This window comes from Eptesicus fuscus, chromosome 2 (genome assembly GCF_027574615.1).
Source record: "Eptesicus fuscus isolate TK198812 chromosome 2, DD_ASM_mEF_20220401, whole genome shotgun sequence".
NCBI classification, from domain to species: Eukaryota; Metazoa; Chordata; class Mammalia; order Chiroptera; family Vespertilionidae; genus Eptesicus; species Eptesicus fuscus.
This window is the reverse complement of record NC_072474.1, coordinates 59,593,142-59,611,299: the sequence shown is the minus strand read 5'-3', so window position 1 is coordinate 59,611,299 and position 18,158 is coordinate 59,593,142. Positions and strand designations below refer to the sequence as shown.

At 38.0% G+C, this 18,158-nt stretch overlaps 1 protein-coding gene across 2 annotated transcripts in view; it reads left to right on the top strand.

Moving 5' to 3' along the window:
* The window catches only part of PKD2 (polycystin 2, transient receptor potential cation channel), a 60,874-nt gene extending 45,399 nt beyond the window's left edge, over nucleotides 1-15,475 (top strand). For both annotated transcript variants that reach the window (XM_054727559.1, XM_028148269.2), the window contains 5 exons: nucleotides 7,335-7,456; nucleotides 7,713-7,830; nucleotides 8,931-9,094; nucleotides 12,678-12,825; nucleotides 14,056-15,475. In XM_054727559.1, coding sequence (XP_054583534.1) covers nucleotides 7,335-7,456; nucleotides 7,713-7,830; nucleotides 8,931-9,094; nucleotides 12,678-12,825; nucleotides 14,056-14,292 — 789 coding nt within the window. In that variant the 3' untranslated portion in view covers nucleotides 14,293-15,475. The remainder of the gene's footprint in view (nucleotides 1-7,334; nucleotides 7,457-7,712; nucleotides 7,831-8,930; nucleotides 9,095-12,677; nucleotides 12,826-14,055) is intronic.
* The last annotated feature ends 2,683 nt before the right edge of the window (nucleotides 15,476-18,158 follow it).

The window sequence follows — 18,158 nt, the reverse complement described above, 5'->3', positions numbered from 1 at the left end:
GAAATGTATGTGTTCAATATTGCTTACAAAAGTACAATTTACCAAGTGTTAATCATAGGTGGTTTAAGAGAAATAAGTGTCCTTTCATCTGGTAAACAAAAAGTTTAAAAACAAAATTTCAAACAAAAAAGTCATAAAAAGTGTAACCATTTTCATCCGTTTATTCAGTCCTATGCAATTAAACTTGTTCTGGCTGACAACAGCTTTTTCATGAGTTCTCTCAACCTTGCCTGATAATCAAGGGTGATAGGGTCCATAGGGTCCGTCATAATTCAGAGAAGTTTATAGCCATTGTTTACCCATCGCAATGTTTCTGGCTCAGGGTAGACTATTTCCATGTTACGTCATCAGGATGGCAAAGGTCTGGCAATGAGGGGTCATGTTTGCAGAAACAGCATGGATTTCATCCCCATGTGCCACAGTCTGATAGTAATCAAGTTCAGTCATTTTAATGTGTCCCTCAATTTTGATGACAGATATTTTATGACAGGACATCATAGATTTCCAGGAATCTCACATCATTTCTGGAACACTTATAACACGTACAAATACAACATAAAGAATGCTTAATATTATTTCCTATTTGGCAATGCTTCCCATGTAATTTCAACACACCAAAATAAACCTAATTATAGCTCTTTGTAAGGAGCGAGAACAAATATTTTGAGGCATTCCCTTCTGGATTCCCAGGCTGAGAATCTATTTATAATTTAAATTTTGGGAAATTTGGCAAAATGTATCAAAAAGTTTGGATATTTGACTAAATAGGATCATAAAGTCATTATTAAACAATAATTAATTACCCATTTAACCAAAAATGACAATACAAGATTTCAAAGACAAATATAGAAGTTTCCATGATTCTTAGTAAAACTTAGTTCTCATTGTTAAGGAGATACAGTTTTCTTAAATAATCGAGGACCCGGTTAAGACAGCATAAAACAGAAAATTATTTGATAAAACAACAGAATCTTTGCTTGCTAGGCATGAAAGTTTTTCACAGCATCAGTAGCAAACCAATAATCATTTTTAGCAGAGAGAGAAAATCTAATTTTGCATCAGCTTACTTTTGCTATTTAAGTTTACTTTCTTGATTAGATTTATTTCAGTCTTGTTCAGCTTGACCACATAAGAAATATGGTTTCTCAAGATTTCTTTTTACATTATAATTTTTGTTCTCTTTTTCCTCTCTTCCATTCTGAAACAGTGGCCTCACTTTAGGGCAAAATTAATTTTCTTTCCTTCAAAAATATATCTCCATATCTCATACTATTTTTTAAAGCCAGTACATACCAATTTTTCTTGTGTATAGTTTGTTTTCCCTATTTTTAATTTTTTTGTTTAATTGCATATATTAGAATTCTTAACTTTTAAAAACTTTAATTTCTAGTTAAAACTAGGAAGCAATTGCAAACTGCCATACCAGTATTTTTTTTAGACTGATATTTTTTAGCACATTAATTTCTCTCTCTCTCTCAGCACAAAATATTTCAATGTGGCACAAAACAATAAACCCAATTATCTTTAGTTCCTCTATAATAAGAAGCAAAAATTTGATAAAGGCATGTTCACTAATTAATGTTTATTTTTCTAAATATGTTTTATTGATTTTTAGTGATAGAGGAAGGCAGAGGGATAGAGAGATAGAAATATTGATGAGAGAAATATTGATTTTTTTTTAGAATTCTCATGTAAGTGCTTGTTTAAGCCAATTTAAAAGTATATATATTTAAGGACTTAATAAATATTTGATCAGAAATTTAGTCAAATATTATACACACAACACACACACACACACACACACACACACACACTAACAGTGTCATCCAGAAGGAGAAAGGCCACACAACACACATGAACATACAAACAGGCATGGACAAGAACCTCCTAGTCTTCATTGTAAAACTACTGCCATCGGACAGATAAGATCATGTAAAAGAACAGGTGGGTCCATACTCTCTTTCTGGCAGAGTACTAGTAAATTAAAGTTACCCATGTAGAAAGCTAAAGCATTTTCTTACTAATTTTTGTGGAGAAAGCACTTAAGATTCGTATGTTTTTGCAAGGGAGCCTTGGAGCCATAGAAGCAGTTTGTGCTTTCAAAAGCACTCTAGTCTTCCTTTTTTCTCTTCAGCCTCAGGAATTGTGGACGATAAAGATAACTGGGCTTTGAACTTCTTCTAGAGCTGCATTTCTGGTTTCACAAAAATTTGTAAGATAAGAACAATTGCTCTCAAAAATTCGGCTGTAACTTAAGTTGGCCTACCTATCTAATTACATAACCCCTAATTTGCTTCTTTCCCTCTGGGTGTATAGTTTTATTTTACTTTAGGAAAGGGCTCAAAATAATTTTTTTAAAATTCTTATTAGGCTCTGACATTAGTTTCTAATTTGACTAAATTTCTTTTTTTTTAAATATATTTTTACTAATTTCAGAGAGTAAGGGAGATAGAGATAGAAACATCAACAATGGGAGAGAATCATTGATTGGCTGCCTCCTGCACTCACCCACAATGGGGTGTTGAGCCTGCAGGCATGTGTCCTGACCAGGAATTAAACCGTGACCTCTTGGTTCATAGGTCAATGCTCAACCACGGAGCCATGCCAGTCAGGCTAATTTGACTAAATTTCTGATCAAAAATTTATTAAGTCCTTTCAGATATCTTGTTAGGGTTCAGCTGGGACAAAGAGTAAATATATCTGGCAGTACTAAACAATTCTGTGGACCCAAGAGGGCACAAAGGTTACTAACTTCTGGAGTCTTTTTCTCTGAGAGCCAAACGAAAGAACTGACAGCTTCATGTCCCAGCTCCCCGGTGAGACAGTGTCTACTTCCATCGTGCACTCAGATAAAGGAGATGCAATCAATTAAAGTTGACCTAACTTTTTTTAAACATAAAGCTTATTTTAAAATTCCAGTTTCAACCATCTTATCAATTCTTACATTTTCATATTCTTCTGATGTAATTATAGCCCGAGTCAGGGCTTCACCAATAGGTTTTGGTGCCCTAGTTCATGAATTCACAGGAGTCCTGGAAATTTCTCTTTTCTGTCTCCTGACCATTTTACTCACTCTTGAGTAAAAAGGCTTTGGGTCTCCCTCCAGCAGGGGGTCGGAGCTAAGAGACCCTGGTCCTGTTACCAATCTTAATTTAACAAATCTGATTGTCATCCCTAGTGATTGCTGGTCAGGTTTCTTATTGTAATCATTTCTTTACAGTCTTTTACATTTCTCCACACTGTGGTAAATAGAGCAGACTTGTTTGGGGCCCTTTAATTTGGAGGGAACAACAAGGATTCAATCTGACCCGTTATTCATTTGGTAGTGCTTATTAAAACCTTTGTTTTGACCCCATCAGTATCTGCTTTGTTTATTCCAATGTCTTTCACATTCCTCATAACAGCCATTGTAAGTTTAGAACATAATGTCTTTGGGGGCTGGCAGCACTTGGGTGGGACCCTAGCCATAGTTTAGCCCCTGCTTCTATCTGGCCATTGGAACTTCCAACTTGACAGTTACCAAGCAGAGTTTTAAGGATATAACATGTTGGTTGTCATTAAGTAAGGTTTTGCCATTCTTTTTCTTTCACTTTTTTTCTTACCTTCAGGACAGTTGTACTTCCAATGTCCTGATTTATTTTTGTTTTGTTTTTTATAATATCTGCAAATGTCTGAAGGCAAATGGGAAGGGATCTTTTTTTTTAAATAAATATATTTTTATTGATTGCAGAGAGGAAGGGAGAGAAAGATAGAAACATCAATGATGAGAGAGAATCATTGATTGGCTGCCTCCTGCACACCCCCTACTGGGGATTGAGCCCAAAATCCAGGCATGTGCTCCACAGGCTGATGCTCTATCCACTAAGCCAAACCAGCTAGGGCAGAGAAGGGGTCTTAATGGACTTTGATGTTTGTTCTGATTACTGTCCTTCCATCTTATTAAGGGAATCATAATGGTTAGCTATTATAGCAATAGGAGAGCTCTCTAAGAAAAATGTTTCTTTTCCATTGAGAAGTCTTTCCAATAAAAAGGATCTATAGTCTGGCCTTGACAGTGGAATCTACAGTAATTCGAACCAATCCTATGGACATAAAAGGCTTTTCCCAAGGAGAGTGAAAAAAGATGCAACCTCACAAGAGAGTTTATTCCCAAAGCTAGCCTAAGAAATATAAAGGGCAGGGTGGGGAGAAGGGACAGACACTGTCTTTAAGCAGCTGTTCTAAATCACAGGGAATCACGTGCTTTACCTTTTGAACAGAATAAGGTTTTAAGCTTCCCTAAGCTTGTATCCACAGACTGTTGGGCTACTCACCGACGCATTTGCATTCTCCAGCTGGCAGAGATGACAGATGTGTCTAGGAGGAACAGGATAGATACAGCAAATTCCCTGGAGAGCTTGTCTTGGCAGAATAGAGAGCAAGGTGCACCTTGGCAAGCGCACCCTCTGGGTGGAAGGAGCCAGAGAGAAAATCCTTTCACTGGTCATAAGGCCACGTTCTTAGGGCAAATAACAAGACAAATTGAGAGAAATCAGACAGAGACAGAGAAAAACAAAACCTTGGATACTCACCAAATAACCAAGAGTCGCTTCTCTAAGAAACTAGTTTAACAGATATTTTCTTCTGCCAATACAAATTTAAAAGAGAGAAAAAGTTTCTCACCACTCTTGCTTCAACCAGATCCCACAGAAGGAGATCTGGGAGTGTACCAGTATGTAAGAACCCTTACCTGACATAACCCTTAGCCGGGCTGTGTCAGACACCCCAGGACCTCCTCATCTGCAGCAGCCTCGTGGGGAAGTGCGGGGTTCCAGCCACTGAGTTCATCCTGCTCACAGCACCAGCTGTGGGAGAGGAAGGAACTTTCCTCTTACCCTCAGTTCTTCTGGCTGAAACAGATTAGCAAGAGAAAATAACCAAATCTAAAATATACATATGTAGCCCTCACTTATTTGGCTCAGTGGATAGAGCATTGGCCTGTGGACTGAAGGGTCCCAGGTACGATTCCGGTCAAGGGCACATGCCCACTTTGCGGGCTCGATCCCCAGTAGGAGGCGTGCAGGAGGCAGCCGATCAATGATTCTCTGTCATCATTGATATTTCTCTTCCTCTTCCTTCCTCTTTGAAGTCAATAAAAAATCTATATATAAAAAGAAAAATATTTTTAAAACTATTTAAAATATATATATGCATATATATATATACACACACATATATATATATATATATATATATATATATATATATATATAGGAATCTCACGTAAATGAGAGTCAGAAACTTCACATGCACAAGAGGTTCAGAGATAGAAACGTGGAGCATGGAGATAGGAACATGGGTGTACAAGACATTTCTGAGCTACAAATGATGTAAGGTGCCTTGGAGGCATCAGCTGTCATTGCAGAATGATAAGAGCAGATGCTTAATAAATAGAAGTTGATGCTGCCCTATAGACAGGTCAAAGGTGGTTATCTCGGATACTTGCTTTTAATGGGCAAGGCTCCCAATTCAAGTTCTTCTAGGTTGTTAAGGGAAGGTCAGAAGTTTCTCTTGCATCTGTGGCTAAAGTTGCCTTTAGCTCAAAACAATCTGCGTACCACAGAGGTACATTTTGGGGTGACTTGTTCTGAACTCCCACAATACAATGCTAATTACTTTACATATGTTATTATTTATATCTGATGACAACTATGTCAATTGATAGCTAATACCCACTCTCTAGGGATGATGTAACACATGTCCAAGGTCACATAGCTGTTGTGCTGAGTCATAGCGTATGCCCTTAACCCATTCAAAAGACTTTGCATATGGTAAAAGGAGCTTGTTTTATTTGGATAGGAAGAGACAATTCTAGCACATTCTGCTTTCAGTAACTTAATATGAACTGTTCAAAGTGAACAGTTGAGATGCCTCTAAGAATCTGGAACTTAATTAATTCTTTTGTATCCCAGAGTGCTGTTATGGAAATAAGTTGCAGTGTAAATCACACTTTTCTCCTCATATATGCAATAAAAAATAATCAGTTCTGAGATATTCAGGGTGGTTGGCTTCTTCTTTTTTTTTTTTTTTTGCCCTTTGGAAAGAGTAAAATTTTAATTTGTTTTATTCAGAGCATTTCTGACTTTGAAGTGATCAACTTTTATCTTGGTCCCCACTGGCCTGGCTGCCCAAATATTCACTAAAAGCGATTTGGGGAGTACCCACTCATCATATTTGATTTGTGGGAATATTTACCATCATGGTCTATGGAGCTGCCGCACACACCTGAGTCTAATCTTCCCATCAGAAAGGTGGCCCCTGTGGGAGGGGTCGTTAAAATCCCTACATTGAGGTCCACTGGATAAGAGAGGGCTACATGACATTGTGATTTAGAAGGTTTTAGAATAAATTTTTTACAAAGAAATAAAACACTTTAATTTTGAATGTTTCTAATATTTTAAATTTGAATGTAGTAAATATTCATTTTATTATTATTTTTAAATGTTCCTATGACTTTATAGCCAACACTAAAGGAGCTTTTAATGTTTGACAAAAAGATTTAAAGGTCATGGAGCAATCATAATTTTTCCTGTTGATTATTAACGTCACTTTGTATAGTTTGAACTTGCGTGGTCATTTCACAGTTCTGCACTATAGTGCAAAGCAAAGTCTGCCTGTAGTTTATTAATGAAAAATCCACTTCCACATTGTACTGAAATATATACTAATATATATATAAAGAAATTACTATGAGATAACAGAAAATAAACAATTTATGACTCAGGTTCCTCAGCATTCTTTTATTATTATTATTGATTTCAGAGGAGGAGAGAGGGAGAGAAAGAGACATCAATGATGAGAGAGAATCATCATCAATCAGCTGCCTTCCACACACCGCACACTGGGGATTGAGCCTGCAACCTGGGCATGTGCCCTAGGTGGGAATCAAACCGTGACCTCCTGGTTCATAGGCCGACACTCAACCACTGAGCCATGCCGGCTGGGCCCTCAGTATTCTTAAGAACTGTTGCACATTCCTAGTATTCTGAGGCAGACAGCTATGAAACATGTGCTGAGTTTCATTTCTATAACCTAAACTTGCATTCTCATATAAGCAAAAGACTCTTAGTTCTTTTGATTTACTGAAAGACCCTGACTTTTTCCATATAATACTTCCAAAAGAGTTTTATGGAAAACTCAAGATACGTCCCTTATTCATTTATTCAGCACATACTTGTTGAGTGGCCAACTCACATCCAGTGCTGTGCCGGGTTTACAGTAATCACTACTGTAAATTGAAGGTGAAGCAAATGCAAAGCGAGAATGCACTCGACTAAGTCTTTTGTTTTCAACAGGGCTACCATAAAGCCTTGGTCAAACTCAGACTAAGAAGAAATACTGTGGATGACATTTCAGAGAGTCTGCGGCAAGGGGGAGGCAAGTTAAACTTTGATGAACTTCGACAGGATCTCAAAGGGTGAGAATCAGACTTTCTGAGGGCCTGGAGAGTTCCTCATGTAAAGATACATTCTTGAGGATAAGGGTATCCCTGGCCCAAGAACTCATAGAGACACCTTTTTTTCAGAGGTGGGTGTCTTCCTGGAGCATATTATAAGAGGAGGACTGTCCCCAATCCAGCAATTTCTCCTTTCCTCCCTGTATTTGGATGTTTCTGTGTTGGGGTTGGACCATGTATGTGAATGAGTTCATCTGTAACCTCTTGATCATTTCAGGAAGGGCCATACTGATGCAGAGATCGAGGCAATCTTCACAAAGTACGACCAAGATGGAGACCAGGAACTGACTGAACATGAACATCAGCAGATGAGAGATGACTTGGAAAAAGAGAGGGTGAGTTAAGTTTAGGAGAACATGATTTGATTCAGCACCCACGATGTTTCAGACACCATACTAAGTAGTGGGTTACTGAGAGTCATTTTCTCTCTCTCTCTCTCTCTCTCTCTCTCTCTCTCTCTCTCTCTCTTTTATCACTTTATGTATTAGTACCCTGCTTATTCCAATAAGAATATATAACATGATAATATATAAAAATGTAATAAGTTAGCATACATGTAAAAAAACAAAATGAAGAATGAGGCAAAACAAAAGTAAAATATAAAACTGGACTATGAATGAACCTAATAACACATATGCTTATTAAGGTTGGGCTACAGATTTGGCCTTAAACTTCCTAGTACTAAACTCGAAAAGAGAAAACCGAATAGTTTCATATTTCACAATGTTCATGAGAGAGGGGGAGGGGCAATATTTCTTAGGAGATATAAAATTAGTTACTCTTGAAATCAACATTTAAAATAAAAGAGCTGCCTTCTAGTTGAATATTTATTGAACTATTAAAAGTAAACTGACATGGGCTTTTATAATAAAAAATAGGTTAAAACTTTAATGTGAACTTTAAAAATAAATGGTTAAACAATAGATGGTAATTGAGGTACAAAGAATGAAGGTGCATGTTAAACATAAAAGTCATTTTCCTATGAGAAGATAGTATAGAAAAGTGATTTCTAAATGCTGCTCCACAGAACAGGACCATTAGGTGAAAAACCACCAATCGTAGTGAAATGTGAACAAGAAGACAAGGAGTACAATTTTCACAAGACTGTATTTAGCCAAATTTTTATTCTGAGATTATATCTTTCCTACTTTGTAGCTATTAAATGGGTTATCTTTTATTAAAAGGTATATTTCTTCATTTACTTTTTCTATGTTCTTTCTTGTCTAAAAAACAACTTAATAACTCCTCACTGGTAATTAAAATCTGTTGTGAAAATTTGCCAATGCATGAAATTACCAAGTGTGGGAATTCCAGTCTGGTGTGAACCACTGAGAAACCAGAGGTAAATGGCACATGCCCATTTCTCATTGGTCCAAGTCTTGGGTGAAGTTCTGTGGGGTCTAGGTATTCCTGCTCAATTGCCACATTTCTTCAGGAGGACCTGGACTTGGATCACAGCTCTTTACCACGTCCCATGAGCAGCAGAAGTTTCCCACGAAGCCTGGATGACTCCGAGGAGGAGGATGATGAAGACAGTGGGCACAGCTCCAGAAGGAGAGGAAGCATCTCCAGTGGGGTTTCTTATGAAGAGTTTCAAGTGTAAGTATAAAGGCATTGCCATACAACTTTGCTTTGACCCACCTCCTTTGTCCCATTATTATCAAATGCATTAGGACATTTATTTTATGTACATTTGTCTTGTACTGTTGCTTTTTAAATCAGTTAAGAGAAAAAGGAGGAAATTATGAATTCATATTGCCTTGTATCTATCCTAATAAAAGGGTAATATGCTAATTAGTCCGGATATCTTCTAGACATCCTTCTGGACAAAGCCATGGTGGCAGGGGCCAAGGCAGAGGTGATTAGGGGCAATCAGATCAGCAGGGGAGGGCAGTTAGGGGGCGATCAGGCCGGCAGGGGAGGGCAGTTAGGGGGCGATCAGGCCAGCAGGGGAGGGCAGTTAGGGGTGATCAGGCAGGGAGGCAGGCAGGCAGGCAGGCGAGCAGTTAGGAGTCAGCAGTGTCGGATTGCAAGAGGGATGTCCGACTGCCGGTTTAGTCCTGGTCCCACAGGGATCGGACCTAAACCGGCAGTCAGACATCCCCCAAGGGGACCCGGATTGGAGAGGGTGCAGGCTGGGCTGAGGAACACCCCCCCTCCCTTGTGCATGAATTTCATGCACCAGGCCTCTAGTAGTTACATAATTACCTTTACCAGTGCTCTTTGTTTTTTCATGCAAATTATAATTACAGTACTGTCTGGGACCATTTGCTTTCAGCTTGCAGAACTCCTTTAGTATCTCTTCTAAAGCAAGCCTGCTTGCATGGATTCTCTTAGTATTCATTGATCAAGGAATATTTTTTATTTTACTTTTATTTCTTTCTGGCCTCTATTGTTTCAGATGAGAACACAGCTGTTCATCTTACTGAGGTTCCCCTGTACGTGACAAATTATTTTTCTCTTGCTGCTTTCAAGATTTTTCCTTTGTCTTTATCTTTCAGTATTTTTACTATGATATATCTGAGTATGGATCCCTTTGCAGCTATCCTATCTGATGTTTATAAAGCTTCTTGAATGTGTAATATTTCCATCAAATTTAGTAAGTTTTCAACCATTATGTCTTCAGATATTTTACTGCTCCTTTCCTCTCTCCTTCCCTTGTTATGTGTGTGTTGAGGTGCTTAATGGTATTCCACATTTTTCTTAGGCTCTGTTCATTTTCCTTCATTCTTTTTTCTCTCTGTTCTTCAGATTGCATATTTTCTACCCACCTTAAAGTTCACTGACTCTTTCTTCTGCAGTTTGAAATCTACTGTTGAGACCCTCTAATGAATTTTTTCATTTAATGGGTTGTACTTTTCAACTCCACAATTTCTATTTGGCTCTTTTTAATAATCTCTATCGCTTTACTGATATTCTCTGTTTGATAAGACAATGACATCATATTGTCTTTTATTTCTTTAAGCATGATTTCCTTTAGTTTTTTAATATATTTATGATAGCTACTTTGAACTCTTTGTCTACTAAGTCTATCTGGGCCCTCTCAAAGCCATTTCTGTTGCCTGCTTCCCCCCCCCCCCCCCCCGCCCCCCGGTGTATGGTCACATTTTCCTGTTTCTGTGTCTCATAATTTTTTTATTGAAAACTAAAGATATTAAGTAATATTACGGAAATTCTGGATCCTAATTCTCCTTCCTCCAGGATGTGTTTCTGTTGCTGTTTGTTTTTTAGTGAAGTCAGCCTAGCCTGTCTTCTTTACCGTGTGAAGCCTCTGATGCTGCCTCTCAGAGGGCACAGCCAGACGGAGCGCACTGGCATCCTGGGAAGACTGGTTCTAGCAGGGCTCTCCTGGTCTTTCCCTGATTCTCTGTCAAGCCTCTGCCTCTGTTGATATCACTTCCACCTTTTAAGTTCCACTAATTGTTGGCTGATGGGCCTGTTGTTTTTAATAATGCCTCGGGATATAAATTGCTCTACAGACTTATTAAGTTCAGGCCCCTTTGAAAGGTAATTTTTGAGGCCAGTCTTTAGCTGTCTTCTTAGCTGCTGTCTCCTTCCCTGGTTCTCTCTGGTAAACTAGCTAGTAAATAGTTTAATTTGTTGATCTCATGAAGTGACCAGTCTCCTCTTCACTCCTTATCACCACCATCTCCATTATTAGATGTGGGAAAAGAGCCTTATATTTAGCCACTCTGGCCTGGATCAGAGCTTCTAGAACATGGATTTTGGGTGGCAGCATGGGATGAGAAATGCTGGCAACCTGCCTCCTCCCTGGGGGATACTGTAGCTCTCCACTGGGATCTCAGGGGAGAGAGAGCCCTGTGTCCTCTGACCCACCCACCAAGAATGGTGCTTCTGTCCCACGGAGCTGGGGGCAGGTGAGATGGAGCAGTGTGTGCCTCAGGTGTCACAGACTCTCACTCTTCTTACTGAAATTTCATGGATTGCCTTAAATGCTTCTTTATTTGCTCTATGTTCTTAAGGAATTTTCAGAAATTAAAACAAAATTTTAAATAATATTCAATAGTTATGGTTGTTTCACTGGAGAGAGGACCTACAGAGCCCTCGTGCCACCATTCCAGTTGTTTCCTACTTATTTTTTTAAGGATTCATAGCATTTTATTTATTCAAAATAATGGGGTCATAAGTGAATATACTACTTTCTGACTGCTTTGTTTACTTAATATATTGTGAACATCATTCTATTTCATTAAATATTCATTCAGAATATAATTTCTGATGTCTCCTTAGAGTCTACTGTATAGATGAACAACAACTTATTTATTTATTTATTTATTTATTTATTTATTTATTTATTTATTATTTTTAATCCTCACCCGAGGATATTTTTCCATTGATTTTTAGAGTGGAAGAGAGAGGGAAAGAGAGAGAGAAATATCGATGTGAGAGAAGCACATCAATTGGTTGCCTCTTGCACGCGCCCGGAACAGGGCATGAACTGAGGCTGGGGGTGGTGGTGGTCTGCAACTGAGGTACATGCCCTTGACCAGAATTGAACCCAGGACCTTTTAGTCCAGAGGCTGACTCTCCACTGAGCCTAACCGTCTAGGGCTTAAATAATCTGTTATCTAATGTAATAATTTTTTTGATGACCCACTATTAATAAGCAGAACTCTACTGAATATCCTGGTGGCCAAAAATTATACATATAATGAATTATATATATATATTAAGTATGTTTTTTATTGATTTCAAAGAGAAAGGGAGAGGGAGAGAGATAGAAATATCAATAATGAGAGAGAATAATCAATCAGCTGCCTCCTGCACACCCCTACTAGGGATCCAGCCCGTAACCTGGGTATGTGCCCTGACTGGGGATTGAACCATGACCTGGTTCACGGGTCGACACTCAACCACTGAGTCACACCGGCCGGGCTGCTTAATTATTTTCTTTAGAAAATTTTCAAAAATGGAATATCTGAATAAAAGGTAAGCATACATTTTTAGGACTACTAATACAATGCCCCCTTATAGAAAAGTTGTGCCCGTTAGCACTCCCACCAGCAATGTATGAGAGTTCATCTCTAAAGGTTGAGACTACTTGGGAAAAGTTTCAGATTATCATATTGTTGAAGAAGAAAAAATCTTGGCACTTCCATTTGAAGAGCGAACTGGGCTGGAAAGACAGCAGCACAAGGTGGCTTTGTGTGGTTTCCTGCAGCCTAGTGCGACGAGTGGACCGCATGGAGCACTCCATCGGCAGCATTGTGTCCAAGATTGATGCTGTGATAGTGAAGCTGGAGATCATGGAGCGGGCCAAACTGAAGAGAAGGGAAGTGCTGGGAAGGCTGCTGGACGGAGTGGCCGAGGTAAGTCTGATGTGTACAACATTAGGGTAGTTGTAATATGTGACCCTTTTAATCGGAGAGGTTTCTTGGTCTCCAAACTGCAGATCAGTGCATATCAAACGATACTCTAGAGGTGTTACTTTCTTTAATACTTCACACACTGATGGTCCTGCCATCACATCAGTGGATGGTAAAATTAAGCAAAAGAGAATCATTGATCAGCTGCTTCATTGCACACCTCACGCTGGGGATTAAGCCCACAAACCAGGCATGTGCCCTGACGGAATCAAACCTTGACATCCTGATTCATAGGTCGACACTCAACCACTGAGACAAGCCGGCTGCGCTTTAAATACACTTTTGTTTTTAATTTCAGAGAGGAAGGGAGAAGGAGAGAGAGAGAGAGAGAGAGAGAGAGAGAGAGAGAGAGAGAGAGAGAGAGAAACATCAATGATTAGAAGGAAACAACAATCGGCTGCCTCCTGTCCGCACCCCACTGGGGTTCAAGCCCACAACCCAGGCATGTGCCCTGACTGGGAATTGAACCATGACCTCCTGGTTCATAGGTTGACGCTCAACCATTGAGCCACACCAAACCAAAGAATTTATATGCATAGCCCATGGACACAGGCAATAGGGTAGTGAAGACCTGAGGGGGTGGATAGGAGATAGGAGGAGGGATAGGGGGGAAAATGGGAGATATCTGTAATACTATCGACAATAAAAAATAAAAAACAAAACAAAAAACTTTAGAATAAGACAAAGCAATTTGGTGGTTTTCCTCACAGTGTAGATTTGCTTATTACAAAAGCTTTGGAAATTACAGAAAAGCAGAAGGAAGATTGAAAGGATGTTCATTAAAAAAAAAAAAAAAATTAAGCAAAGAAATTACTGTAGTAACTAAGAATTGTTATTATATGTTTTAAATCTTCAGACATACCTAATTATAAACAGATTACTTGATCACCAAATTTCCTAAGGCAATTTCTATGTACAAGAATACCCATCAGTTGCCCTGGCTGGTGTGGCTCATTGGCTGGAGCATCATCCCATGCACCAAAAGGTTGCGGGTCTGATACCTGGTTGGGCACGTAAGGGAGACAACCAATCAGTGTTTCTCTCTCCCTCTCTCTGTCTCTCCCTTCTTCTCTCTCTCCAAAAAGCAATTAAAAAACATATCCTCAGGTAAGGATTAGAAAAAAGAGAGAGACTATGCATCCCTAACTTCCTGGTTTCTTTTTTCCTTATTAGGATGAAAGACTGGGTCGTGAGAGTGAAATCCACAGGGACCAGATGGAACGGCTAGTGCGTGAAGAGTTGGAACGCTGGGAATCCGATGATGCAGCTTCCCAAATAAGTCATGGGTTAGGCACCCCTGTGGGACTCAACGGCCAGCCTCACCCCAGAAGCTCCCGCCCTTCTTCCTCTCAGTCTGCAGAAGGAATGGAAGGCGCGGGTGGAAACGGGAGTTCCAATATGCACGTGTAGGATATGTGTTAGCAAATGTGTTTGTAATGGGTGAGAAGGTGGCTTCCTGAATCGCCATTGCAAGGTTACTACAGTACGTCCTCACTTAACGTCATGGATCGGTTCTTGGAACTGTGGTGAAAACAGAATATAATGAAACCAATTTTACCATAGGCTAATTGACATAAGCAAGAGTTATGTTCCCACAGCATAAACATTAATAATAAAACGACTTTATTCCAGGACCTGCTGTATTTATATGCCCTGACCAGCACATGATGTTGGTCATTGTGATCAATTGTTAATTCTTCTGCACTTTAATTTATTTTAAATCAACTTTGCCCATGGATCAAAGAAGATTTTCTTTTTTTTTTTACTCATTTAAGTAATTAGGTGTAAATATTGAGTACATTAAAAAAAATCTCTGTAAAGTTTAAGAAGTGGTGTACTCACTTGGTACCACAACTGAGTCTTCTCAATTGACAATGAAGTTGCCTTTTAAACTAGAAGAGAACTGTGTAAAGGCTTCTGAGTTTTATTTTCAATCACAAAATCAGTATTGTCATTTTAGCCCAGTGTGTGAAGGGAAAGTAGGGGCATTCCTTCCCACTCAAGCTTGGCTCGTGGGCTTAATATATAGCTTTTTTTTTTTTTTTTTTTTTTTTAAGAAAGGAGCCTTTTATTTCAACTACCTTCCTGGGGTAAACTTTTCTAAAGGACAACCTGGAAAAGAACTCCAAAACATAGAATGGGTATGTAGTCATTATGCTAGAATATGTATGAATGGTTCAGATAAATGTTGAATTCTGTGCTTTTTATTCTTTTATCATATCTAATGTCTGTGGGGATAACTGTTTTACTTAATTTTTACACTATTTTTCTCCCATTTGAAATGAGCTGCATGAAACCCCAAAGATCAACTATGGGTTAAAATGTCTTCTCGGACTTAACATAGGAGAATTGGAAGGAGCCTTATCACTAAGTTCAACTGTTTCTAATAATTAATTTAATATAAAGATTTACTATATATTCTCTTTTCCATACGGCTCAACTTATTTGCAACTGAATGTAATGTTGCAACTAATGTAGGAAGAGCCGCTTATTAAATTGTTTAGTTAGTACTGAAATTTGTAGTAAATATGTTCATTTTAAACAAAATTTTAAGGGAGTGGTGAAATTCATATAAATATATTATAAAACTAAAGTGTACATTGTGTACTATTTTAAGAATACAGAACTCAAATGCTCTTGACCTGTATTTCAAACCTAGGATGTATACTCTACATGGAGCTCAATTTTATGAAATGGAGTTTCTGGTATTGAAAGTTCACCCATTAACAGAAAGTGTCAGCCAAAGTTTGATTTTGCAGCAGTTTGGGGGTTTTTTTGTTTTTTTTGTTTTTGTTTTTAATATATTTATATTGATTTCAGAGAGGAAAGAAGAGGGAGAGAGAGATAGAAACATCAATGATGAGAGAGAATCATTGATCGGCTGCTTCCTGCACACCCCCTCCTGGGGATGGAGCCTGTAACCCTGGGCATGTGCCCTTGACTAGAATCAAACCCAGGACCCTTCATTCCGCAGGCCGATGCTCTATCCACTGAGCCAAACCAGCTAGGGCTTGTTTTTTTCATTAGGAGAGCGTCTTACCAAATTAATGGGGAAGAAATCTATTTCTCAATAAAAAATAAAAATCTTATTTTTGAAAAGTCTTGAGTAAGATGACCTTTTGAGAGCTAATGGGACAAGCAAGAAAGAATACAGTGCTGGTGAAAAACTTACTAGGAGAACAGAAGAGAGGCCTGTTTTTTAATTCAGTATTTTAATTCCCATGCTGTTCAATTAATTGGTAGAATGTGTCAGTCAAATCTTCGATGAAAACATGAGCAACAAACCTTTCTAAGCTGGCTGCCATAGAGGTGATACACACTGGGTTTCTTTAACGGTTATTTCCCATGGCTTCATCTTCACCTTTATTTCCGTATACTACACCAAGTCCTTTATTACTAGGTACTAAAGTTTGTGTTCCAGGGATAGTGAGTGTATGTATTTATGTATGTGTACCATGTTGTTACATGTAAACAAACTTCAATTTGAAGTGCAGCCATTATGTGGTATCCATGTGTATTGACCACGTGCCATATATGAATTATGGTCACTAGAGAGTCTTTTATGATACTTATTGTTATACTGTTTTTCATTCCACCTGTAAAATTCTGCAAAATTCTTTCTTATTACCCCTCAGTTACATATTTTTTTTCTTATTTAGTCATGGAGAATTCCCTCCTCATCCCTCTCCTATCTTCCCTTTATATTAATATTATTAAAAAGATGTTACTTATGCAGGTGTCTCTTAACAATTGAGAATTTCATTGATGTGTAATACCGAGCACTTTACTTCCTAATAAAGACTTGATATAAAAGCAGGTGTAAGAGTTGTCTGTTTCCTAAGTAGAAGCAGTTGGGTAATTTGCCTTTTGTCACGAGGTTAATAATAAAGGCTTAGGCTTTGACAAAGGCATCTTCTCTTTTCATGTCTGACGACATGATCGACAACTACTTCTTCTTCAGTATATACCTCCGATAGGTTATGATGATGGTCGTGTAGTATTTCCTAGTGTGCAGCCACCACAATTTACTTTTGCATTCCTATAATGAAGGGTTGGCTCTACTATTTCTACTTCAGAATCTCTGTACATAATTCTCTTATTGACTTTTCATGACTTCTCAGTGGGTATGTAACAGGATTTGGAGTCCTGGGTCCCAGGTATACAAATATTTAATTTTACCCAGAACAGATGGCTCTCCGGAATGACGGCACCAGTCTACCATTCCACTACATGCACGAGTTCCACTTCTGTCCATACCCTCACCAGCATTGGTGCCACCCAACTTCCTAGTCTTTGTAAATGGAATGGTTTTAAAGTGAGGTCTCATTTTGTTTTGCCTTTATCTGATTCCTAATTAATAAGTTTAAACATCCCCTTATAGTTATTCAACATTTTTGTTTCTCTTTTTGTAAATTTTCTAATAACATTTTAAAACCTTACACTGTGATCTAATGGGAAACAAGTATGTTTTCATTCATTGCCCATTTTTCCACTGGGTCAAGGTCTTTTTTGTTGATTGGCAAAATTTCCTCCTATGGTTTAAGTATTAATCCCTTATCAGTTGTGGATTTCATTAATATCTCTCATCCAACTGATAACTTTGTCAGTGTTTCCTAGTTTTTTTAAATAGTAACATCAATTTGTTCATTTAGTTTTATAGAGTTTTGAGAGTGTTACGGAGACCTTTACCAGATCACAAACTTCTATTTATTAAACTTACAGATCTAATACATTTTACAAGTAACTTTGAATAAGGTTCACCAGTATTTTTCTCCTTATAATGAACCAGTTTTATCAATACTGGTATGTGTCTATTTTTTAATTCTTTAGTCTGTTATACCGATTTCTGAATATTCCTGCATAACAATTTGTATTGTCATTGTATGTGTTGTTTTTCATATGTGGTCTCATGGCCTTTTTTATTTATTTTTATTTTTTTGCAAATTGACTCAGCTATTTTGGGGAACCTTTATTATTCCATATGGATCTGTTAGAATAAATTTGGGGTTCCTGGGAGTGGGGGAGGGTGGAGAAAAAAAGTCCCACTGAAATTTAATTGAAATTGCATTGAATTTATTGATTAGTTTGGGGAGAACTGACATTTTACAATATCACAAACATGACTCTCCATTTATTTAGAACTTCCTTAATATCCTTTAAGTGTTTCTTAAAATTCCATAAAGATCTTATATATTCTTTAATATGGCTTTATTGCTACTATGCACAGAATCTTTTTTCCATTGTATTTTCTAGTTGGTTATTGCTGATCTAAAGGA